At 40.3% G+C, this 25000-nt stretch overlaps 2 protein-coding genes across 6 annotated transcripts in view; one reads left to right on the top strand and one right to left on the bottom strand.

The window, feature by feature from the left end:
• Positions 1-730: 730 nt before the first annotated feature.
• On the top strand, positions 731-6137 carry SPX (spexin hormone). The gene is made up of 6 exons (XM_074870255.1): positions 731-736; positions 1638-1718; positions 1832-1889; positions 2977-3039; positions 3689-3775; positions 6079-6137. Exons 1-6 carry the CDS (start codon positions 731-733, stop codon positions 6135-6137), a joined length of 354 nt encoding a protein of 117 aa, XP_074726356.1.
• A 3626-nt stretch (positions 6138-9763) lies between these two features.
• GYS2 (glycogen synthase 2) overlaps positions 9764-25000 on the bottom strand; it is a 55502-nt gene continuing 40265 nt past the window's right edge. For 4 of the 5 annotated variants that reach the window (XM_074871399.1, XM_074871395.1, XM_074871398.1 and 1 more), the window contains 8 exons: positions 24506-24584; positions 23798-23911; positions 22245-22328; positions 21540-21666; positions 14731-14826; positions 13048-13211; positions 11783-11863; positions 9764-10684 (listed from right to left, as the gene is read on the bottom strand). In XM_074871399.1, the coding sequence (XP_074727500.1) occupies positions 10463-10684; positions 11783-11863; positions 13048-13211; positions 14731-14826; positions 21540-21666; positions 22245-22328; positions 23798-23911; positions 24506-24584 (967 nt within the window). In that variant the 3' untranslated portion in view covers positions 9764-10462. The remainder of the gene's footprint in view (positions 10685-11782; positions 11864-13047; positions 13212-14730; positions 14827-21539; positions 21667-22244; positions 22329-23797; positions 23912-24505; positions 24585-25000) is intronic. The other variant, XM_074871396.1, reaches the window with a different exon arrangement.

Consider the following 25000-nt stretch of genomic DNA (forward strand, 5'->3'; position numbering starts at 1 on the left):
TGCCTTTTTTCTGTTTACTGCTCCACCACTTGACCTATTCAAGCCCATGACCTGGGCTTTTACTCCAACCAATCCATGAGACAGAAAAGTGTTTCTGACTATTAGGCGTTGGGGTTTTTTTTGGTGGTTTTTATTCAGCTTTGTATTTTCACTTGTGTGTAAGAAAACTAGATGCAAGAGATCATTACAGAATCAAACAAGAGACTGCATCCTCTAAATGTACACTAACTGGATAAGTCACCTTTTTCTTGATGTTGACATGTTATGACCGGAGAGTAATTTACTAACTTTTCCAGCTCCCACAATGGATAGCAATCTGATATATGTTAGATTATCCTAGGTAAACACTCACCATCCATATTAATACCTGCTTCTGGCTGTGGTTATCGATCATCTAGCAAGAAGGTGACGTATTGCAAATGCACAGGGCTGATGCTGATGTATTCAGAAGGTATTCACCTGGCTAATGCAGTGCATCTCCAAGTGTATCCATCTTTCAATCATTTCTCTGTCTTGCCGCAAGACTACAGGTTTCCCTCAGGAGTCATCAGACCTTCTACTTCTCCATCTACAGGGCTGACAAGAGATCCCTTTAGACTACTCCGCCCTGCCACAGAGGGGGAGGGTACCTTCACTCTGAAGATTTAAAAAGGGACCCCCAAACCTGTAGGAGTTCTTGTGACACATTATTCCAAGAAAAGAAGACTGAAGATTTGCCACTGAACTAAGTATGAAGGTGAGTGAGACTCTTTTGGTGTGTGGGAAACATGTAGCTTGCAGTTTATGCTTTTTCATGTGAGTATAATATTTAGGAACTGCATGGGGCTTAATAATTTTAACTTTAAAATAACCTGAGAGAAATATACACATAGTTATATTCAGTGTGTTTGAATCAACTGCATTAAAAAACATTAATAGCACAATGTGCTCTCATAAACAAGATGCAATAAACCACTGTGAATCATAATGTTAGATGCTCTCTGTTGACCATCACTGTTATCAATACATGAATAAAAACATGGTCTGTGCGAACAAGCAGAGATGCAACTTGTTTGCAGAGGATTCATATTCAATGCTTTCATTTGCATGTGCTGCATCAGCGAACAAACTCCAGGCATCAAAAAAAGCCTGACATGTGTGTAATCATGGTTGATGCAAATAGTATGCTAAGTTTAAAACCTTTCTTTTCCTGAGGAAGTAGAGATCCACTCTCCTGGTTTGTTCGTTTATTTGTTTGTTTGGAATGGCAAGTCCCCTACGTTTGCTTGCTGTCTAAACAAGGTTTCAAAAGATCAAGATATATTGTCTTTCCCCCTTAGTTTGTACATAACTCTCATTTCTGGAGGATCCTTGTAAAGAGGAGCAGAAAAGGTGCTTGCCTAGATGGCAGTTCTCACCGGTATGGAACCTTTATAATGAATATGAGTAGAAAGAATAAAGTATGTTTGATTTAACATTCATCGTCCCATCAGATCACTGTATATTGAAGCTGAAATAGTCACTGAGCAAGAAGAGGTTTGGCAGCAAGACAGGGAGAAAGGAGTGTCTGGAATATCCTCACATTTAGATTTGGAGCTGAGAGGATCTACAGCTCTGAAAGGCTTTTCCTGTACCTTGTGGTTCTTTGTTGTGTACAGGGACTCCGTAAACTGACAGCATCTGCAATGGCACTGTTCCTGGCAGCATCCTTCATAGCTTCCTCCTGGAGCGCACCTCAGGTAAACTGCTCACTCAGGCTGAATGTGCAGCATCCATGAATCTCATAGGTTGGTGCTGTTTAAGTAATGGCATGCAATGCTGACATGTCTCTTTTCTCTTTCTTGGCATAAAGGCTCATTTCCAAAGGAGAAACTGGACTCCTCAGGCTATGCTCTATTTGAAGGGTGCACGTAAGTCCCAAGCTCACTGTGTTTTGAGGAGATAACTTTCTCTACCATTGGATTATTCCTGATCCGCTTGACTCCACACAAGCAGTAAATCCCCAAGGATGCTGTGGAGGTAAAAGTGCTGAGGCCTGCAGGGATGTGCTAATTAGTTATTTCTTCTTGTCTCTGAAACAGTGGCATCACCAGTATTATTATTTTTTAAAGAAATCAAATTGAAGAAAGCAAGTGTTGGAAAAAGAAAAGCAAAACAAAGTACTGAAAATGTATAGAGTTTGAAGCTTCATTGTAACACCTATTGGAAAAGCAGCTTCCTTAGAGGAAATAATATTAAAGGGGGTTTAAGACACACAGATATAGTTATCATTCCTTATTCTCACTCAGTAAGAGATCAAGAAAAATAGTGTTCTTTAAATTGAAAAAAAAAATTGAAGCTCATGATCCTGAGAGAAATGCAAAAGGGAGACAATACAAATAATAACAACAGAAAATAGAGGCCCCAAACAACTGTAAGTGTAACTGAGGAAGTTCTAGTGACATTAATAAAATTATTTCTATTCATAAAAGCAAAGAATTAGGCCCTTTTTTCTTTTGTTTAAATCTTCCAACTGAATAATGCACTGTGTTACTTCTATACTGACCTGTATATCATTCTTATTGGCGCATTATTTAATTTTTTTTATTTCTTATTGATGCATTATTTCATTTTTAAAATAGAAATATCCCTTTAAAAGACAATACTTTATAGTCCAGCAAAGAGATTGAAGGCTTTATGACTGTACAGCAGTTGAGGAAAGAGTGAGGAAAAGACAGTGAATTGCTCCCTGTGTACTGTTCCTACAGCAGATTAATATGAGAATGAAAAGTGCTGAAACACCAGTTCTATGGAATAAAGTATGTCTTGAGTGGTTCAGTTTAGGATGGGCTATTGCTGATTTGGAAAGATCCCAGGATGGATTTGTGCCTTCCATTTTATGCTCGCTGAAGTATTGCTGTAATTTTGTACTTTTAAAAGACTAATTTAGGGATCGTAAAATAGGAATTATAACAGATTTGCAAGGTTGTTTTCACCCTTTTCCCACTGCTTTTGTAGAGGGACGTCGATTCATTTCAGATGAGAACCAGCGAAAGGATCTGTTTGACAGAATGCAGCTTGGTAAGTATGTGTCCCCAGTTGTACATAACACATCAGTCTTTGCTCAGATTATGGGAGAAATATGTGGAAATTTGAGGGGATTTGCTTTCCTGGAATTACATTCAAGGAAGCCATTAAACTCCCTTTTGTTAGTTCCTTCATTCCAAAAAGTACACGATAAAGACCGTCTGACTTTCCTCTCTTGTGTACCACTGTGACTTCATTTACATAAGTGATGTTCCAGACTGACCTGGCTGTTAAGTGGGATTATCATCAGTACCTTTGACTTTCTTTTTCCACTGGAAAAAGTCATTTCAAGTTATTAATTGTGCTGAACTGACAACAGTAGACAACATAAATCTCTGCTAGACAATGTTTCTGGAGGAAACAGAATGCTGTAGCAAAGTAAGGAACATATGAAAAAAAAGAAAATGTTCTTTTTACCTTCTAAGGGACTTTAAAACAGCCTCCTTTTTAAAAAGATTGCTAGTTTCTTCTGTGTTAGATATTTATCAGGCTGGTTTTGAGCAGAGAATGTTATAGAGCGAAGGAGACAACAGTATTTTTTTCTCTTTGGGTCTCTAGTTATAGAGATAAAAAAGCAAAGAACAAAATAAATAAATGCCAGTAAGCACTAACAAACCATGCATCTCTGATTTTATAATTCTAGAAACACGCAGCCAAAACACAAATGCTTTATCTCTTTCTGAAGCTGCAGCACTGTTCCTTAGTTCCTTATGGAAAGCACAAGAAGAAGGTAAATGCATGTTTTGTCTTATCCTGCCTTTTTAAAAAAGGGTTCATCAGTATTTAATATACTAACGATTTAGTAAATTGATCTAAAAGGTTAAGATCTCATTTGAAATTAGATATTATTCCACAGAGTGCATTGTATTAGAGTCTACATTTACACTGTGTATTGTATTAGGGTGTACGTTTACACAGATTAGAACATGAATCAGATAAATGATAGTAAATTTTAGTAAACTTTCGTATATTCTGCTTTTAATTTGCTTTTCAGATTTTTATTGGTTTAGATTCAAGGGAATGGCTATTTTGAATTGAATTTTCCAAAACAGAACTCTACTGGGGCTTCTTTTTCTGCAGAATATTATTTGCTTGTGAAATTTTCATTCCTCCATTGGCTCTTATGTCCTGGTGTAAAGGCTAAAAAGAATCCTAAAAAGCTAGCAGATGAGCTGTGGGATTCACACCTGACTCGAGAGCTTTATCAGTGGCACAGCTGACAAGGGGTCCCAGCGACTTTTAGAGGCAGAGCCCTGAAATATCCTGAAAAATCCCATAATTCATTTATATGTTCCCAGCCTCCCAAAGATATTGTCTAACCCTCCCATCTCTCTGTCCTCACCACCAGCTACATGCTTCCAGCTCCTCCTTCGAAGCTCAGAACCCACGTCTCCCTTCCATAACACCCCCCAGCAAAACCCAGCTACTGAGTCAGGCTTAAATAACTTGTTTCCTCATCTCCTTCACACATATTGCACCCTCTTAGATGAGGGCCCCTATCCTATGTTCCCCAGCTCCCTCACCCTGCTATAGTTCACCTTTCCTCCCTAGACCAGCTTTCCTGCAAAGCCATTATCCTGAACACCTCATGGTCTGATGCATACATACAACTCACCAGGCTGAGACCCTAAATCTATGCTATTCATGTCCTCTGTCTTTCTACCTTTCACCTCTTCAGGTACATAGACTGGTTTTTTTGGAAATGGAGCTGGGAACGGGGAGGTTGTAAAAGGAGGATACACCCTGCAGGCTGTGGAGAGTCTGTGCTGTGCTCTGGTCCCTGGGTGCTGGCGAGGCTGTTGTAGCATATACAAGCCCAGGAGTTTGTCTAAGTTATGCTCTACCCCTCTCTGGTTCAGGACAGGGAGGAACAGAAGGTGGCTAGAAGATACCTTTCTTTCTTATTGTTCTGGTTGTGAGTTCCTTATTCAGACTCTTAATTTCTGTCATTATGACAGGAAGAAAAAGCACTTTAATTAGGAATGTGAAGTAAAACCCTAGTAAAGTAAGAGGTAGTTTGTACCTTTCACAGATGAGTGGTAAGACAGGCCTGTTACTGCCTCATCGCCCTTGACATCATCAACTGTGTGTGATAAATAACTGCCTTGCCATCCCTGCGATATCACCTCTCCTTGGTTATCTAAAGTACACACCTTTCCTGAAGTGAAGAGAGGGTGTGAGAAACACCTCACAGAATTTACCTGGTGTATGTGCAGATATGCTGGAACCACTCCTGTCTTTGACACTTCCTGAAAGCTCCCACTGTACCTCATGCAGCGCTGGGGGGGTCTGTGCTCAGCTCTCTCTTCCATGTCCTGGCAGAACTTTGCTAACCAAAAAAACTCAGTGGCATTTTGACTGAGAGAGAAAGGCAGAATTAACAATGAGCATAGTGCTTTGGACAAAATATATGAGCAATTCTAAAGATAAATCAGTGAAAGTGTCATTTGTGTGCTAACAAAAAGAGAAAATCCTCTGAAGTTCACTATTCATAAATTTTAGGGGTATTTTCCTGCCTGCTGTTGCTGTTCCAGAGGAGACGGTGGACAGCAACAGCCCCCTGAGAAAAAAGGTGACATATCTGAGAGTTAAGCAGCACTGGCAGTTTGTTTGAAAAATACTATGTGGAATAACACTGCCATCATTGTACTAGGGAGTAACAAGGCAGTGAAACCTGGGTAAGCCATACACTTTCAGAAGATCACTTTTAAGTGATTTTAGAATCCTCTTGACTGAGAGAAATGTGCAAATAAAGAACAAATACACTATTTTCTTCTGCGTGAAAAATTTGTGCTGTGTACTAAGATACCTCTCTGGACATGGTTTGTATCTTTGCTCTTCAGCAAACAGAAAAATTCCTACATTTAAAATGAGAGAAAACATGATTATTTCTACAGATGCCTGCATCTCTTAGCTAAGCAGTCATGTTACACTAGGCCTGTGCCTGAGACACATCTATCTTGTGAAAACTTTGACTGACTGAACTTTTCTTTATCTACAGTTTATTTTTCCCCATTGTGTCTTGTCTTACAGTTGAAGAAGAAAACAGTCATCACCCTGGCTACTTGACAGATAATCTATCAAACTGGTGAAATACTTCAAATTTCTTTAACATTTGTATTGCGTATACCCTGAAATCATGACTTGTGTAAACAGAGTATTTAAGTTCCCAAAGGGTGACGTATATATGCATTGCAAAATTTTGAATGCAAACGGATTAAAAGCTACTAGCTCAGATAACAAAAGCATTTGTAAAGTTCCTGCTTTATTTAGACCATTTTTTATGTCCCACCCAGAATTTAAAATACACTGTACCATTTTACCCAAAAAGATGATTAAAACTGTCTTTTTGGACAACGACTTCATTAAAAACAATTTTTCAATAGTCATTGTGACACCTTTTGTCACCTTCCACCCAGCTGTATACTGAAGCCTTTTTATTTCTGATAAAGGTAGATTCCTTCACCACTTCACTGCTGGCCCTGTAGGTTGCTGATGGTCAGTAAAGTCAGTGAGATATTAAAACAATCCAGCTATCTTTGACTCAAAGCCAGTGATTTGTTTTGCAGATATCTTTTACCACAGAGAATAGGCAACAGCACTTTCTTAGACCCCAGTGCTGTCCCATTTACATGCATGTTGAAACATACTCTGAACAATCCTATTGAGCAAGTCCCACCACATACAGGAATAGGTCTTACAGGATCAGGGCCTCATTATGACTATGGCATACAGTCACTACTGATGTCAGGAGGTGCAGCACTGCTGGAGTACACTGGTGGTGTACTAGGTACAAATCTAGTGTCACGCATGACAACAGGCACGCAGAATATTAATTGCATCGTTATTGTACTTTTTTCTTGGCCTGTTTTTTGAGCTGCAAAACTGGAATTATACATAAATTGGTTAATTATTATTCCATGCTGATAAGGATATGTTTAACATTATTTATGTAGTTTTGTGGTCTTACTGGAAAGCCCTCTGTAGTTCTCATGTCATTAAAAAGTAACCACATGATTCTTATGTCCAAGCAACTATGTTTTATTTTTTTAACCTTTAATCCTAGTCGTGCTCTTCATCTTATAATGCTACTTTCCTCTGATCTTTCTCATGACACTGCCAATTAATTTTATTAACTCATACTAACTATAATGGTGCTTCTCCTCAACACACAGAAATGCAGCTGGAGGAACAGAGGAATTAATTTCTATCATGGGACTATAGGTACTTTCAGTAATTGTTTATAATCTATATCATTTCATGGAGGAACATAACTGGAGAAATCAAAATGTCCTTGTTTGGTGATTTTTAAGCACTAGTATATCTTTCAATAGCTGTATATGTTGTATGGCAGAATGCATTAATGATGAACTTCATCTAAGGACCAATGGTATCCACCAGAATCTTTTCATTAATTTAATTGCTCTTGGTTTCAAGCCTACATTGAATATCTCAGGTGCATCTAAGTTATTTTTCAGCATATTTTACAGTATGATCAGTCAGTGCTCAGACAAAAAGTAGAAGGCTTATACATCCTTTGGTTTATTAGTATCATGAAATTCATATGCCTCTAAATGTCCCAGAAGTACAAAAACTGTACTAATCACATTCCCAGTTGACTGATTCTTGTACATATTCCTGATCTAAACTCACTAGCTTCAACAATTCTTTACAAATTTCATGAAATAGAATAAACATTCTGCCTTGTTGGTGAGCTGTTTGTGAAACTCTCTCATTTTCAATCTGGCAGATAATCGCTTATGTAACATAGCTGCTACCAAGCTTGTCAGATGTCAGTAACTGTTAGAAATGTGTGACATTTAAGTTAGGCAATCTGTTGCCTTGAGTGAATGAAAAGCCATTCCCTCTAACACTGCAAATTCAAAAAGCAGAAATGTTTTGCTGTAGTTAAATTGCCTTGCTACTGATGGGTAGTCCTAGCATTCAAGGCAAAACTAAAATAAGCCTAGAGGCATGAGGCAGAGGTCACTTTGGCCACTGTGGGACCGTTTCTGAGAAAAATGGGCACAGTATTCACATTAGTCATGTCCCAAAAACTGTTCACTTTCTGTCACCAGGCAGGTGTTCAAAGCATGTGAGCGTGCTGAAACAAACACAGTTGGGTTTGTGCAAGATGTCATGCCAGCTCTCTGCTCTTCCCAGGGAGCTCAAACACCGTAAGCACATCTAAGACAACCTGCAACCTGGATCATACATGTTGCTTATTTTTCTTGTCTGGGACTTGTCCAGAGAGAACTAGTGTAGTTGTTTTAATGGAACCCTAGCAAAACCTTTCCACTTTCCACGTTGCCTGTGCTGTGCTTCCATCACTTAGCAATATTTACAATATGTGCGTAGCGATCACATCTCTCAGCACTGCAATGAATCTGGGTCTGGAATGATGATGAACAGATGTTCACCAGCCTGTGGCTAGAACATTTTTAGGTAACAAAGTGCTGGATCACTCTCAGATGATGCTAATGCAATTCTGATGGCAGGGAACTTGGGGTGAAATGTTTTTCTTCCCTACAACAGTGCACTTAAATACACGCAATAATGTCAGATTTCTTGAAATAATATTTTTTTAAGAGAACATGACCTTTCAATCAATGTGCCCTTTAAATTGTTCTTTACTGGGACTCTCAGCCATTACATTCTTTGATTCCGCAAGGGAACTTTGATTAAAATCTCTTTGGGGAAGAATATACATTTCTGAACTCACAAAATGCAGTTGTTCTCCACTTTGTAAACTGTATGAAAGAAAATATTTGCAGTATCTTTGTTTTCACCACTTACACATGAAAAATAACTACTCATTGTTTTAATTACTTTTTAGATGGCTAAAAATAGTGACTTCTTTTAAATCCAATTAAGTTTTTGCCATAAAAACCTGAGCCTGTCTTCTGAGAGTAGTTATTCTTTCAGGTATCCAAATCAACTTAAGACTGAAAGTCCAATTTTAAAACTGATTTTAGGTGGCCAAAAATACAAATAGGCACCTAATCACTTTTATTCTATATGGCCTATAGTAAGAACCACATCATCAAATGTTGGTAGGTGTTTGAAAGGTAGGTGACTAATCAAAGTTGGAAATCTAGGTTCCCCCTGGGATTGACAGTGAAGGTAAATACCTCCGAAGGTTACACTGTCCTACCTGCTGAAGAACAGGCTGAATCAAGCCCTGGAATCTCTTTTCTTGAACAGCATGAGAAATTTTTGATGCACAAACTTCTAAAATAAAAGATGATTCTCCTTCCTAATGTCTTCATGTCAAGATCTACTTCTGAAGAGCATGTTCAGGCACTCTCTGTGTCTCTAGGAATCGAAATACTTTTGAAAGCTTTCTGTAAGGCAAATAAAATGTCTAATTCTTGTCCTGAGGTTCAATTATTCCCCAAGCACTTTGAAGTTTCAAGTGCTTTTCGAAATTATGTCTGTGGGGCAGATGTGTTCTTGGAATTCTTTTAGCATTATTTGTTATGATTAGGTCTATTCTAGAAGTGAAGTAGACCACGGACTAATGGGGCAATTGGAAGAACTAGAGTTACTCATCTTTGAATGTTGCCACATTGCTCTATGACATGTAGGTTTGTCTGCAGGGGAAGGTGTTACTTAAGGAAATTTAGTCAAGTCACATTAATTTCCTCCCAAACTAGTTTGTTAACAAACTTAGAATCAAAGACAAGATGAAAATAATGAAAGAGACATACCAGAGGAATCAGAAAACGAATGGTCTGCTGTTTATTGTGGGTCTACATAACTTCAGAAAGATGACTTCACTTGTCTCTAAAATTCAAATGCCCACTGCATAAGACTTTATGTTGTTCCACAGGAAGTATGTTTTACCACTGGATCAAGACACATCTGTGCGTTGTAAAAAAATGTTTTAAATGATGTAAGCTTACAATAAACAGCATAAGAAAAAAGAAAGATAATTTTCTTTTCAGTTTATCTTTCTTAATGCTGACAAGTTTTCACCAGTATAACACTTTTTTCTCTGAATTTTTTGAGCTCTGCTTTAAAGTTCATGTTAGTTTGGGAGGGGAAAAGGGGAAACATAAATGAAGCAGAAATTCATTTGGGACACCCATAATGGAGCTATCAGCATAGACTATGATTAATATAGATGATTATGTAAAGAAAGGTATGATCTGCAGTTTGTATAAGCTCCTGAGGGGATTGTAGCTTTCTCTAGCTTTATTAAGCCCGAGAAATCTTTTCTACCGCAAAGGGGCACAGAATTGTCATTTAAACTACTTTCAAGGTGAAATAATATTAGGCTTTCCAACAGTGTAGCTCAAGTAACATTTAAGATTCCCCTAATTACATCACACTGTCCTTAACACAGAGCTTGCCAAGCCTACAGGAGAAACTGTTGAATGGATGGAGAGACCCTGCCAGGGTGAGAGCAATGAATTCAGTTCCTGTATTCACCATGTTGCTTCTTCATTCCTTGTGGCAATACTCCAAGGGAAAAGGGAGACTTGATGTTTTGCCTATCTCTTTCGGCCTCCTCATCCTCATCGTATCTTTCATCCTCATCTTCATTTTCATCTTCGCTATTGTGAGGGCTGGAATGCTGAGAGACAGAAGGTGATGGTGGCACTGATGAAGGCCTGGGGTACCTGAAACCTTCCGTCTGGCAGAGAGAGAAGCAAATTGTATATATTATCACAGTGTTCCTCAATTAGTTGCACACAGCAATTGAAGGCTATCAACACTTCAAAGGAAAGCAATGGTGGGATGTAAGCTAGACATGCTCTGCACTCTAAAATTAAATTCCCTGAACCCAGATCCCCTCAGCCATCTCTGCCAGTAAGTACACGCTTAGATGGCACTGATCTTTAGCCTGTACCATAAACAATATGCTGCCCTTCCAGCACTGCTTTTGCAAAATACGACTATTTTTATTGAGACTTAAAACTGTCAACACAACATGAAATCCTATCATTCTGTACTCAGAACTGTAGTTCTGTAGTCAGAATATGCTTACTGAAATTCAGAATTCAGTCTGAAGTTTTAAAACAGTTTTCTAATTATAATGTCAGTATCTGCAAAACCAGAACCAAGCAAGGGGTTTTGGTCTGAGCCTCCTTTCTTCTTATTATTAAAAAAAAAAAAAAAGAGTTGCTTTCTGGAGGTGTCTGGAGGTTTGGTTTCAAATCACATTGTTCTACCACTGGATCTGAGCAGCCTCCCTTCTCAAATTGATGCTAATATGCACTATGGAAGAACTGTTTGAAGGTGTGCCTTTAAACTGACCCCTGGTAGTTCCAGCCACAGCCTCCATCCATGTTTTTAGATTAAGGCAATACTTTGCCTCACTTTCCCTAGAACATCCCTTCCCAGCTCCCCTTCTATTTGGTTTGTGCAGAACATCTCCACGGCATTTATCAGAAGCAAAATTAGAAGTTGCCACTCTTCTAACAGTAATTTCAAAGGCCAGTTCTTCAGCTGGTCTCAAGTGGCACAGTCCCATCCAGGTCACTCTAAATCACCTGAATTCCTATATTGCACCTGGTACCTCTAGTGTTTGCATCTGATACCATTACAACTCCTGACTGGACCTTTGGTCTGTGACTTGTTGAGCTTTTAACCATGAGTTCCTACTTCCCTTCAGTTAAAACAAAACTTATGAACTCTCTTCTCACTCTTTCTGTCACAGACACACACACTCTTTCTCTCTTTGTAAAGCAGCTAAAGTGCAGATGAATGCATCTCCAAAGGAAGACTTTACCTTTGGTGGAGCACTTGGTTCCATCTCAAATTTATCTGGGAATGTTCTGCTGAGGGCCAAGTGTCTGGCATGCATGTAATACTGCAACATAAAAGATATGCCTTTACAAGTCAGGGAAGTCTTGGGTAGATGTAAGCAGGGAAAAAAAGGAACATAAAATGCATATCTTCTAAAAGATCATGCTGAACAAAGGCTAGACAAGTTTTCAGCTAAGCAGAATCCAACTGATACTGCTGCTTGTAATGAACGCATTGCTGTGATAGTGAGCCATTCATGTTAGATTCCACACTGAAGTACAGTCTGGAACAGAAGCTGAATAAGGATTCTGTAAGACTAAGATGTATTAAGATGGAAAACAGCTCTTGTCTCAGTCAATGTAGTTCTTATTGAATGACAGGTATTCTTTATCCCTCAAGATAGAACTGGCTCTTTTTTAACCAGGAAATTTTATATCTTTAAGTGTGCATGTGTATACACATAAATTTGGACTTATCCTTGCATAAGAAGCATGTGTAACAGTTACGGAGAAGTAACATTTATGAGTTTGCTAAGGCCTGGTATTTAAGAATTTGGGAAAAATATTTATGGATCGACTATATTCACAAGCCTGCATCACATGTACAGAAAAAATAGGTTGTTGTGTCGGGGTCTTATGCTGTGTTGGGAACCATATAAAGAGAAAGGTTCTCACACAGATATCAGAGCGGGACAAGGTCCAAAACAGTTACAAAACTGACATACATGCATCCACTTCTTTGCTCCTCTGGACCTGAGAATACTGATTTGCTACACTCTTCTTAGTAGGTGGTACTGCAGTCAAATTAAAAATATGTCAAATTAAAAACACTATTTTGCCTTTAAGGCACAGAGGTAGTTTAGGAGTGTTGAGGAACCACAAGGCCCAGCAGCATTTTAGGAAGAACAGGTAGGATTTTTGAGAGTCCAGATGACTTTGAAGCACAAATCCTACTTAGTGTAGGGTTGCCAGCGTTGTCAGAGACACAAGCTTTTTCCATTGTCTTCAGCACCAGGAGTACAAAGACTGTGACTGGCTTCTGCTCTAACATATTAAGTAATATTTCTCCTTACCACTGGAAAATGGAAGCATTACACTGAAATGTAAAGGTAGGCTTTGCCTTTAGCACCTTTGAGAAGTGCATTTCAGAACAGGGATGTCTCCTTGCACTGTAGCATGATGCTGAAGACTGCTAGTTAGACCTATGTGTCTGGAGTTTTTAATACTTCTATTACATAGTTTCACACACCCTGCCTAGGTATCTCCAGTCCAACAGATCTGAGAGCCTTTCAGTTCGGTTTCTCTGGATGATCCTCTGGCGCCGGGACTGCTGACAAAATCCATATAGGAACTGAGTCAGCTGGTTGCATGATTCATCAGGTGAGCGGAACCTCCTGTCAACTATGTAGATGCCTGAAGGACACAAAATAGGTGAAGATGAGTGGAATTTAAAATGGGATCTGATCTCTTACATTTCCATTCGACCTTCTGTCACACAGTCTTACAAACATTACATGTATTATATGTTCTTTTTAATGTTAGAAGGCAACTATAACTGGAACATTTGTTACTACTCTGATAGAATGGAAAGCTACAGAGAAATATAGGGTTTTAATTTTAATTTTCTTTACCTTTCAGGCTGAAATTCAGCAAGCAACTCAGAGGCTTTGTTGTTGTTGTTGTGTAAGTATGTCCAAAAGGATTCAAGAGTTTCTGGATGAAGACATACAATTTTTATCTCCCATAATTTTTAAAATACTGACTGCTGTAAAAAGAATAATCTAGTGCTTTCCTAGTTTGTAGTAGAATTTATAAGTGTGGTCAGAATCAGTCTGTAGGAGAGAGGCTGTGTTTTCTGTAGAAATACAAGTGTTTCCATAGAGATAGCTAGCTCACATACATTAGTTGATATACAATTCTGGTAGAGAGAGGGCTGAGGTAAACTTTGCTTCTGTGCAGTTTGTCGAGATCAATCCTTTATTCGCACCACCTTCCTTACACCAGGGTGTTGGGAAGAAGAGGATACTAGATCTCAGCTGTTTTAATGAACAAGACAGACGCACAACTACCTTAACTGAAGTGCCCGGTGTCCCCTAGGAATGTACAGTAAGTTATGTCAATGCTCACATCTATGTTTTGCCAGAGAAGAGCAAGTGACCTGTGCTCTCAGTCTGTGACCTTTCTGAAAGCTCTCAAAGACATGTCTACTCAGGCAGGCATAGCTGTATTTTTCAACTGGCTCTACCCCTGCCCCTAGGTCAGGGCATAGTTGATACTAGTGTGGAGCTGTCATTGCCTGATTGGCAGACAAGCCAAGATACTTAGAAAGAGGCCCCACTTTGGGTACATTTTCAATATTGTCTTAACACACTAGGAGCTGGCTACCCTCCTCCTCACCACACTCCAATCACAAACCATTTCTAAACCTTTATGAGCAGATTCTTATTTGTAAGTAGGTTCCTTTTATTTTCACAGATTTATTTTTCAGTGTACATGATAATTTACTCTTTGTTTGGTGGGGGCAAGTTTCACTGGCCTCGAAGTCCCAGTGCATCCTTCTTGGACTATTCAAAGAGAAGCAGATTTTCACTGCTTCTTTTGAAGGGCTCAGAGCATTACAGGGTAACCAGAGGCATTAAAGGGAAGTGCTGGGAGACTTAAAGCAGTACGGAGAGTGCTGAGTTTAAATGGATGAAGATGACAAAAGGTTAAAGGGAGACAAATGAGAAAGAATCTGGACAGGGTTTGGATAAATATGACAGCTTGAATGGCTTGTTCAACATAAAGAGACATTCAGAGCTCTGAATATATTCCTCCAATGAACTCCATTGCACTAGTGAAAGCACAAAATTGAGGAGTAACAGCATCGTTGCTGTGCCTTTTTCTTTCCTAAATCAGAGGTGGTATTTTGATACAGTGTTAAAAATTTTACCATAAGCCGCTGGGTCAGCAACATGTTCCTGCATGAAACAGCCGAATCCAGAAAGGTTTGTGGTTACACTGGGAATGCCCATCACAGTACATTCAGCTGCCGAAAGAAACAGACAAAAAGCTTTGAATGGTTACACCTTGAGAGAAAAAAGAAAGAAACAGGCAGACAGAAGGTCCCATAACACTAGAGCTGCTCCGAAAATGTCAAGTGAAAACTATTATGCTTTGTTGTGGATTTGGAGAAAAAGAAAAAAATTTAAAGAGAAAATTTCACACTGTTTTTGTGAACATATCTTTGTGTTTCCCAGCAGCTAAACTGAAAACTCGCTGGGAGTTCAGTTTTGAAACAAAGAACCCCAATATATGGTCTGGACTGTTTCTTTGGATTTTAAATTGAAACCTATTGTACACATACGTTCATTACTTGTTCACAACTATTTACAAAACTGAATCTCTTAAGTGCAGCAGTGTGTTAAACTTTGTATTTTGATATTAATTGTTTGTAAACTGGTCCCTTTAGCAAGAAAAAGAACACAACAAACCCCATCATTAACTGAGGACTGCATTCAAAGTAGATGTAGAGCCAGTTTTATAAAACTAAAAAATATATGCATCTTTTGTAGTTATTTCTATCCTCACTGTAAGGATAACTGTTTACTCAGGCTTAAAGAGTTTTTGCTGATGAACTTAAGCCTAATCTAAGACAACATGCGGATATGCTGAAAGCCATCTACCTGGCTGTCATTCATATGACAATAAAACTGGTGTCTATAAAATAGAGCTATAAGTCTACCTTTAAAACAATCACTTTTTGTTTCTGGGAGAATTAAATGGGTATCAACAAAGAGAATCACTTTTGCATTAGTGAAAGAAAGAGAAACTACCCTTTTAACTGGTGTAAATCACAGCTTTCCTCAAAACTGCTAAGTACCAGTCTAACTTTTCTGTCCCGGTTTACTTTAATGTTCACTTCAAAATCATCCCTGGTTGTCACACTTTCTTTATACCTTAGCTGAGATTAGAACAGTAAGAGAAATTGCTGGAATGGAGGACAGTTGTCTTACTTGGAATTGAATAGTGGTCTTACTTGGAGAGAAACAGCTCTGGAGAATGAATAAATTTGCAAAATTTCTATTCTGATTCATTGGCTTACAACAAATGTTCTTCAGAGGGGCACCCCAACTTTCAGATGTGTATCAAGACTAAAGAAGGTATTTTGGAGGACATAAAAAACCCAGGCACCTTAGGCTTTGACCTTCATGGTGTTGTGGTTTAAACTCGGCCGGTAGCCAATCACCACGTGGCCAGTTGTTTACTTCCCCCTCCCCTCCCTGGTGAAATAGGGGACAGACAAAAAAAAAGAAATTCATAGGTTGAATAAAGAAAAATTTAGTAATAGTAACAAAACAACAGTAACAATAGTAAGTCCAAACAGGTAAAATACAGCAGTGGCTCACCAACCAGCGACCAGTACTCAGCCCACCCCCAGCAGTGATCCCAACCACACCAGAAATCCCACCGCACCAAATGGGAAACCGAAACCAAAACAGAAGCTGAGAGAGTACGCATCCCCTTATACTGAGCATGATGTCACATGATATGGAATATTCCAATGACCGATCTGGGCCCGGCCCTCCAGCTGTGCTCCCTCTCAGCGCAAGGAAAGTTAACTCCATCCTGGCCGAAACCAGGACAGTCTCCACCCTTATTCCATACCATTGACGTCATGCTCAGGTTCCAAATACATTCTAAGGAATCACCACCCCTTTCCCAGGTCTCACAGATATAATTTCCTTACCTATGGACCATCCTTCCAAAATGTCTACTGAGTTAATGTAGTCCATAACTTTGGGTAACATCTGTCATGACAGTCTTTAAGGCTGGAGAAGCGAGGTGGAGTTGGCTCAGTCAGTGGAGCAGGAGGCTTTGGATGTGGCATGAGGATGTTGCGGGGCACCAATTGCAATAACAGGCTTATTTAACAGTTCGATTCATTGGCTATTTTCACCTAAAATCAAATCCCCTTGAGGCACACATCAGACTTCTCCATCCTTCTGCATTACCCACCAAGTGCTCCCAGGTCCCTGGCCAAAAGTAATCCCACACATGGGTTTACCTTTACCCAATGCAGGAGTAACCCAGACTGTCTTCTCCATCATATTTTTAATACACACTATGGGGGCTTTATCCCCATGTACAGTATGTAGGAGGTTTGACTGAGCAGGGCCAGCTTGCTTGAAATATCCTCTGGTATTGACTAACCAGGTGGCTTTTGCTAAATGCACATCACAGTGTTTGAAAGTTCTACCACCCATTGCTCTCAGTGTAGTTTTTAGCAACCCATTGTATTGCTCAATTTTCCCAGAGGCTGGTGCATGGTAGGGAATGTGATATATCCACTCAATACCATGTTCTTTGGCCCAGGTGTCTATGAGGTTGTTTCGGAAATGTGTCCCATTATCTGACTCAATCCTTTCTGGAGTGCCATGCCACCACAAGACTTTCTTCTCAAGGCCTAAAATAGTGTTCCGGGCAGTGGCAAAGGGGCATGGTGTAAGTTTCCAACCAACCGGTGGCTGCTTCCACCATTGTAAGCACATAGTGTTTGCCATGCCGAGTTTGTGGGAGCGTGATATAATCAATCTGCCAGGCCTCCCCGTATTTATATTTTAACCATTGTCCTCCATACCAAATGGGCTTTAACCGTTTGGCTTGCTTGATCGTAGCACATGTCTCACATTCATGGATTACCTGTGCAATAGCAGCAATGGTTAAGTCCACCCCTCGGTCACGAGCCCATCTATATGTTGCATCTCTTCCCTGATGGCCTGAGGAGTCACGGGCCCAGCGAGCCATAAATTGTTCACCCTTATGTTGCCAGTCCAGATCTACTCGAGCCACCTTAATCTTAGCAGCCTGATCTGCCTGTTAGTTGTTCTGATGTTCTTCAGTGGCCCGGCTCTTGGGTGCGTGAGTGTCTACATGGCGTACTTTCACAACCAGATTCTCTACCCAAGCAGCAATATCTTGCCATAGTTCAGCAGCCCAGATGTGTTTGCCTCTGCGCTGTCCGTTGCTCTGTTTCCACTGCTGTAACCATCCCCACAGGGCATTTGCCACCATCCATGAGTCAGTATAGAGACAGAGCATTGGCCACTTTTCCAGCTCAGTGATATTCAAGGCCAGCTGGATGGCTTTCACCTCTCGAACTGACTCGATTCACCTTCTCCTTCAGCAGCTTCAGCGACCTGTTGTGTGGGGCTCCACACAGCTGCCTTCCACCTTCGATGTTTCCCCACAATGCGACAGGACCCGTCAGTAAACAGGGCACATCGCTTCTCATTATCCAGTAGTTTATTATATGGTGGGGCCTCTTCAGCACGTGTCACCACTTCCTCTGGCACCATTCCAAAATCTTTGCCTTCTGGCCAATTTGTAATCACTTCCAGTATTCCTGGACAGCTGGGGCTCCCTGTTCGAGCCCATTCTGTGATTAATGCAACCCATTTACTTACTGTTGGTCCCTCTTCATCTCTCCAGTCCATTACTGCTATGATGATGGTGTGCTCCGTACAAACTTCCGCCACATGGGCCAGGTTCACTAGACTTCACCTGGAACTGTGGGTAGCTGTGCATTATCTGGGTCATAGTAAACCATCTCCCCCATGGCTAGCTCCCTCAAGTATTGAATACCTCTCTCCATAGTGGTTCACTTGCTTGGATGACACATAACATCTTCCTTGAAGGGATACCTCTCCCTCACACTCTGGAGTCACCTCTGGAGACTGAGATATTGTGTCATCTTTCCAATTGCTTTCTCAATGCCCCTTTAAAATTTGACGGCATTAGGGTGCATTGAGCACCAGTGTCCACTAAAGCCTTATACTGCTGGGGGTCAGATGTGCCAGGCCATCAAATCCACATGGACCAATAAACTTGATTGTCACTGTCCTCCCCCTGGCTGGAGGCAGGGTCCCTCTAATGTTAGTCATAATACCTGCTGTCGACAAATGGGTTTCAGTCTCATCTTGATCCCTCACTTCTTGTGAATACAAATCATACGTTCTTCTCATAGGATCGTGAGCAAAGTCAACCTTTCTGCTCTGTTTGGGCACTTGACTGGAAACTGGAGCAGCATTTCTCCTAAAAGAACCCCGTTTTGTAGTTGTTCTTCCTTCCAACTCACGTACCCAGTCGTCTAGGAGGTAGGTAGGTTTTCCATCCCTTTTCCTCATGTCTTCTCCATGGTCACGCAGCCGATGCCACAGCTTCCCCCGTGGTTTGTACCGGTTCTCTCGAGTAGAGAAACAAATGCTCCGAATAGCCGAGATTCTAGTCCATGCAGGTGGGGAGTAGGACATGTCCTCTTTAAATTGCTGGAATTCTTGAGATAATTTCTCCACAGCTGTGACGAGGGAGGAAGAGAGACTTTCTTCATGTTGTCATAGTCGGTGAGCCAATTCACCCACTGTTGGTCCCTTTTCCTCTCTCCAGTCCATTACTGCTAATGCACTGGCATATGGTGATGGTGTGCTCTGTACAAGCTTCCACCACATGGGCTGGGTTCACTGGGCTTCATCTGGATCTGTGGGTAGCTGTGCATTACCTGGGTCATAGTAAACCCTCTCCTGCACAGCTAGCTCCCTCAGGTATTGAATACCTCTCCATAGTGGTCCACTTACTTGGATGACATACAAAATCTTCCTTGAAGGGATACCTCTCCCTCACACTTGACAGGAGTTGCCTCCAGAGACTGAGATTTTGTGTGTCCTTTCCAATGGCTTTGTCAATGCCCCCTTCCCTAGACAGGGATCCCAGCTGCCTCGCCTCCCTACCCTCTAATTCCACGCTACTGGCCCCGCTATCCCAGCACCGGAGCAGCCAGGTAACGAGTTGCTCACCTGGATGGCAGCTGAAATCTTTTCACATATCTCACAACTCACTCAGGGATAAGGATTGGGTGACTATCGCTGACTCTGCCTCCTCCTCCTGTTCTTGTGATGGGCCTGGTTCGTCATCACCCTGTACACCGTGAGGGGATTTTCTTGTGTATTTCTTCTTATGTATGGGAGCACCTGACACCATCATGGGTTGGTTCTCTGGTTCAGTTGCAGCACCCATCCCTGGGGTTGTAGTGGCTGCAGTTTTTGTTACTTTGCTACCAGATCCAGAGCCCTTCTCTTCCTTTTGAGGGTGCTGAACAGTGTTTAATAGCACTCGGTAGGCATGGGCTAGGCCCCAGCATGTTGCAGTGAGCTGTGCCTCTCTGGAATTACCCAGGCAACAACATACTTTTTCCAAATATTTTACTAGTCTTTCAGGATTCTGCACCTGTTCGGGAGTGAAGTTCCAATACACTGGAGGTGCCCACTGTTCTAGGTACTTGCCCATGCTACTCCACACCCCCAGCCACTCATAATTCTCCAACCTTGGGGTAGATTTCCAGGTGATACTCTTAAATAATTGCTTAACCCTGAACAAAACCTGAACCACATGCAGGAACACACTGGCTCCTAGCAGTGTCAACATTCCAAGGATATTTGAAAGTCCTGAATTTCTCAAATGCAATTGTAAATAGCCCCAGGACCGATGACTGCATTGTGTCATAGATCAGCATTATATAGTACAGCAAAAACAAAATCTTAACCCAACTCTCACGGGCAGTGAGCAACAGCATGGGAAATAGATACTGCAAATGAGGTGATAAAATCTTAAGGAGCCAAGCAATCAACATTATAACCCAATCTGTCATTATCTCAAACCTCAGGCCCCACATTGGGTGCCAAAAGACTGTCATGGTTTGAACTTGGCCAGTAGCCATTCACCACGTGGCCAGTCGTTTACTCCCCCCCCCGCCCCCAGTGAAATAGGGGAGGGACAAAAAAAGAAATTCATAGGTTGAATAAGAAAAAAAACAACAGTAACAACAGTAAGTCCAAACGGGTAAAATACAGCAGTGGCTCACCGATCAGTGATCAGTATGCAGCCCACCCCCAGCAGCGATTCCAACTGCGCCAGAAATCCCGCTGCGCCGACCAGGAAACCGAAATGGAAACTGAGAGAGCACTGTCCCCTTATATACTGAGCATCACATCACATGATATGGAATACTCCAATGATCGATCTGTGCCCAGCCCTCTAGCTGTGATCCCTCTCAGCCCAAGGAAAGTTAATTCTATCCTGGCTGAAACCAGGACAATAGGTATTCAAGTTCATAGTTTGACTGGTTTCATCAGGTGTTAAGTGCCTTTTGTAAATCTGGGACAAATTTTTAAAGTCAGAAACTATATACTCTCTGTATCTAGAAATTTCCATTTAATTCTGTGACATTCTCTACCACTGCACGTATTTGTGGTAAATATCTTAGTATGGTGTTACATAATTCTATCAAACTTGTTATCTTGAATTAAATCCACTGAACTATGTCAGCTGGTAGCATCAGATTTCTTGCCCTATGTTTTTCACTATTGTACGTTCCCCTAAATCTTCTTTAAAAATCCTTGAATCAAGTTAAGAATTAGGTTTAAAAAATGATTTTTTTTGTTCTAAAGCCACAGAAAAACAAAAGATTACATGTTAGTATGGGAAAGGGTCCAGCGCAGGGACAAATGTGAGTAGTTGTCAGTCAGGAGATGCCATTTTATACCACCTGGCCCCTGAATTTTGCCAGCAGTAAGACCTTTGCACTGCAGAGGAAACAGAGCCAAAAGAGTTTTTTCAGCACTCCAGAAGAAACTGCTGCAAAGGTATCCTGCATCAACAGAACAGGTATTCATCTTTCAATACTGGTTAAGTGTACAGATTGCTTACCTGGAGTGTAACCCCAGGGTTCATAGTATGATGGAAATACACCAAGATGGCAGCCTCTAACAAACTCCTCATAGTCCAAGGGCAGCAACGGGCTTGTCGAAGAAAGAAACTCTGGATGTAAGATCACCTGGATATCCAAAACTTACATTAGAGGTGAAAGAAAACCACCATCAATATATTTTAATTATCAATAAGCTTAAGCAATTTCTTCACTTTGGTCTTTTCCTAAGTATCTGGCCAACACCTCCTTTGACCATCTGTTCTCTAATTTACTTTCCACACTAAAATGTATCCGGCCTGGGTGCAGTCTTGTCCTGGAAACAGTACTGAAAATGAACCCTTTTTACGGACAAGTCTTCAGCTTTATCATTGTTGATTAAGGAAGACCATGTGCATTGAGAATTATGCCTAAGGCTGGGGCATTTAGCAATACTAAACTGGTTTTCTTGGTCTGTTGTACCAAGGTGCATAGTATCGGGATATCTTGTTCCAGAGGAGGCCTCAGGAGGATACAGCACTTCTGAGCTTTACTGCATCCAACTGCAATACAGGAATGCTTATGGTACTCAATGGATCTCTTGAGTACTGAGAGAATTTTGAAACGCCCATCATCACAATCCTGTGCCTAGGCTAATTAATCTTGCTAAAAGACAAAACTTATTAACTTAGGCTAATGTCCCGCTTTCAGGATCCAAGTTAATTTACCTGCATGACTCTGCAGGGCTTGCAGTCACTGCCCCATATTCCACTGCTAAGTAGAGAAGTGCCTTGTGTACGCTGTCCAGTCAGCTTTGGAGGAAGAAGTGGGAGGGAAGGGTTTAACCTTCTCTGGGCTTTTTTCCCCACATAAACATATTGAAGCCATTATTCCATGTCAAGGATATGCTTTTATCCTTTCTTAATAATATAGTCATGCTACTAACTTGAACAAATCAACACATGAATGTATTCAACCATGGGCTGTAAACTCACTATGCAATCTTATTTAATCCCAGTGAATCAAACAAGATTTTCCATTGGCATTGGTAAGAATATTTTTCACATGCCAACTGTTTCTGCATGGGTATGTCATACATCTCTCAAAATTACTTTCCTTTTGAAGTTTATGGAATTTTTGTCCCTAACATTCAGCTCATTAAGTATTAAGCCTGTTTAATTTTCCAGTGGTAATGAGAGTTTTGTGCAAATTTGACATATACCTAGCCAATCAAGTCTGCTGAGAAGCAGGAAGAGGTGTCTGCAGTGTTATATACTACTCGCTTTCTAATGACTTCAAGCAGTTAGTTCTGAGGAATTTTTTATTACATTTCTATACAATGCATCCTTCCACCCTACTTTTGTTACATCTAGTTTATTATTACCATATTATGTTCTCAGAGCTTATTGGAGACACACACTTAGCAGAGAATATGTTAAGCCAGGAAGAAGCAACTAGGAAGTTGAGGAAAATGATTACCCAGTTATTATCATGGATTTAAAAGCCAAAACACTGAGAACAAATGATATGTCATTGTCAGAGATTCTGTGGATCTGACTTTAAAAACAAGGTTTGGAAGAGGAATAATTTGCAATTTTAGGTTCTGCTTTGAATAGATAGATGATGAGACAGTCACAGTTAACAGAAAGAATGCCAGAGATTGCCAGACCAAAAAAAACTTTGGCAGACTTGTGAAAGCGGGATCTGATCATTTCTGTGGTCTGGCAAGATAGACATGGAAGTAAAGAAAGGATATATTTACATACATTTAGCTTCAATAGTTGACGTAAATATGAGCACAGCATGAACAGTGAGTATTTCTGCTCAGGATCAAAGCCCTGGTTACCTTCTACAGCAAATGCTATGTCAGGATGCTGTTCTTCAGAGATGAACCAATACTCCAGAAGTGTCTGTGCTCAAACTCTGGGCTTCCACTTTTAAGAAAATTAATCTATTACAGAGTTTTACATCTGGGTGCAAATGACCTGTGGCACTTTCTGGATTTCAGGAGTAGTAGCTCGTCATTCAATACAGAGGCAACAATGAAAACAATTCCCTAACATCAGATTCTAACTTGAAATTAACTTGGTTAAACAGCAACAGAGGATATCTGTGAAATGACTAGTTGTCATTCCTGGAAAGGGAGGAATAGGGAGGAAGTACTCTATTAGTATAATACAGCCTATCAGGAATTTGACTGCACTCTCCATACTAATAATCCAGACCGAGACTGTTTAAAGAAATTCCATTTTATATCTGAAATGAAAATGACAGAATGTACCTTTACTCTGTCTGTCCGGTTATTGAAAAGGCCAATGCGTCGGATGGTATTGAGGATTGGATCATTGCCATCATCAATCATGTTGTGGGTGGTCACTGGAGGCAGACAGTGTCGCTAAAGAAAGAAAAGGCAATCCATAAGCCAGACAAAACTGTTGGCAAAGGGTCCTGTTACCATTTTCTAAGGTCAGTGGAAGACAGTGGGAGATTTTGTCATTGATTTGAATACATTTTTACCCTTTCATTTTAAGGTAAGAAGGGAAAGTTATGATCATATAATGCTGTCTTCTACATAACTAAAGACACAAATGAGACCATAAAGTCTGTCACAGGATTGTTTCATCTACTTCAAAATAAAGTATTTGTTCTAACTTTTAGAAAGGCCTACCATTTAAAGGTTTTTAGTCAATATGTTATGAATCCTCAAGAGATTGGTTTTACACAAAGTTCACACAGTGCAGAAGAAACTAATTAGGAATTTTGGTGTCCTGCATGTGACTGGAGGAATATCCATGGATTCCCCGAAAGAATTAGTTTGGGTCATACTCTCATTAAAAACAATCACAGCTGATCTTTAAATGTTACTGATGAGAAGTATAATTGCTGAAAACTTCTTTTTAGATACATGCATATCACTATATGTCATCCTTGTACATACTCATGTTCATAACTTATACTAGATGTTTAGGTAAGTAATACATTTTCTGACCTGAGTTGAAAAGATGGCTCTTTTCATAATGGTTATATCATCTCGGTCAAAAATCTTGTTCAAGTCTGGAATTTCTCCTCTGCAGAGGCAACACAGAACCTATTTTACCAAATGACTTATTATCAGTTGTATAAAGAAAATGAAGGAACGTCAAACAAGCTCTGATCTGAAGTCTGCTGATGTTAACAAGAATCTTTCCTTTGTCTTCATGCCCCTTCTACATTCCCTACATTTTGTTCTCCCATACACTTGCTGACCTTTCAATTAGCTTCCAAAAAAGGTAAAGTATTCTTTTTTTTTGTTTTTCAGATACACCTCGTTTTTGCTGAAGTTCCGGTCATCTCATCTGTGCTTTGGGTCACTCACTTCCAACTGTCTTTTGAAAGGATATGACTAAACCACTAATACAAATTACTTTGTCTCTGGTGCTTTTTTAAGCTTGAGGTAGCTCATTTTTGACAGTGAGTAAGCCTTTGTGTTACTTAGACATCCCTC

Source organism: Strix uralensis, chromosome 5, assembly GCF_047716275.1.
Source record: "Strix uralensis isolate ZFMK-TIS-50842 chromosome 5, bStrUra1, whole genome shotgun sequence".
NCBI lineage: Eukaryota > Metazoa > Chordata > Aves > Strigiformes > Strigidae > Strix > Strix uralensis.

Coding starts and splice junctions, on each gene's coding strand:
- SPX (XM_074870255.1), top strand. Junction 1,719..1,831: donor CCTCCTGGAGCGCACCTCAG/GTAAACTGCTCA, acceptor CTTGGCATAAAG/GCTCATTTCCAAAGGAGAAA. Junction 1,890..2,976: donor GCTCTATTTGAAGGGTGCAC/GTAAGTCCCAAG, acceptor CTGCTTTTGTAG/AGGGACGTCGATTCATTTCA.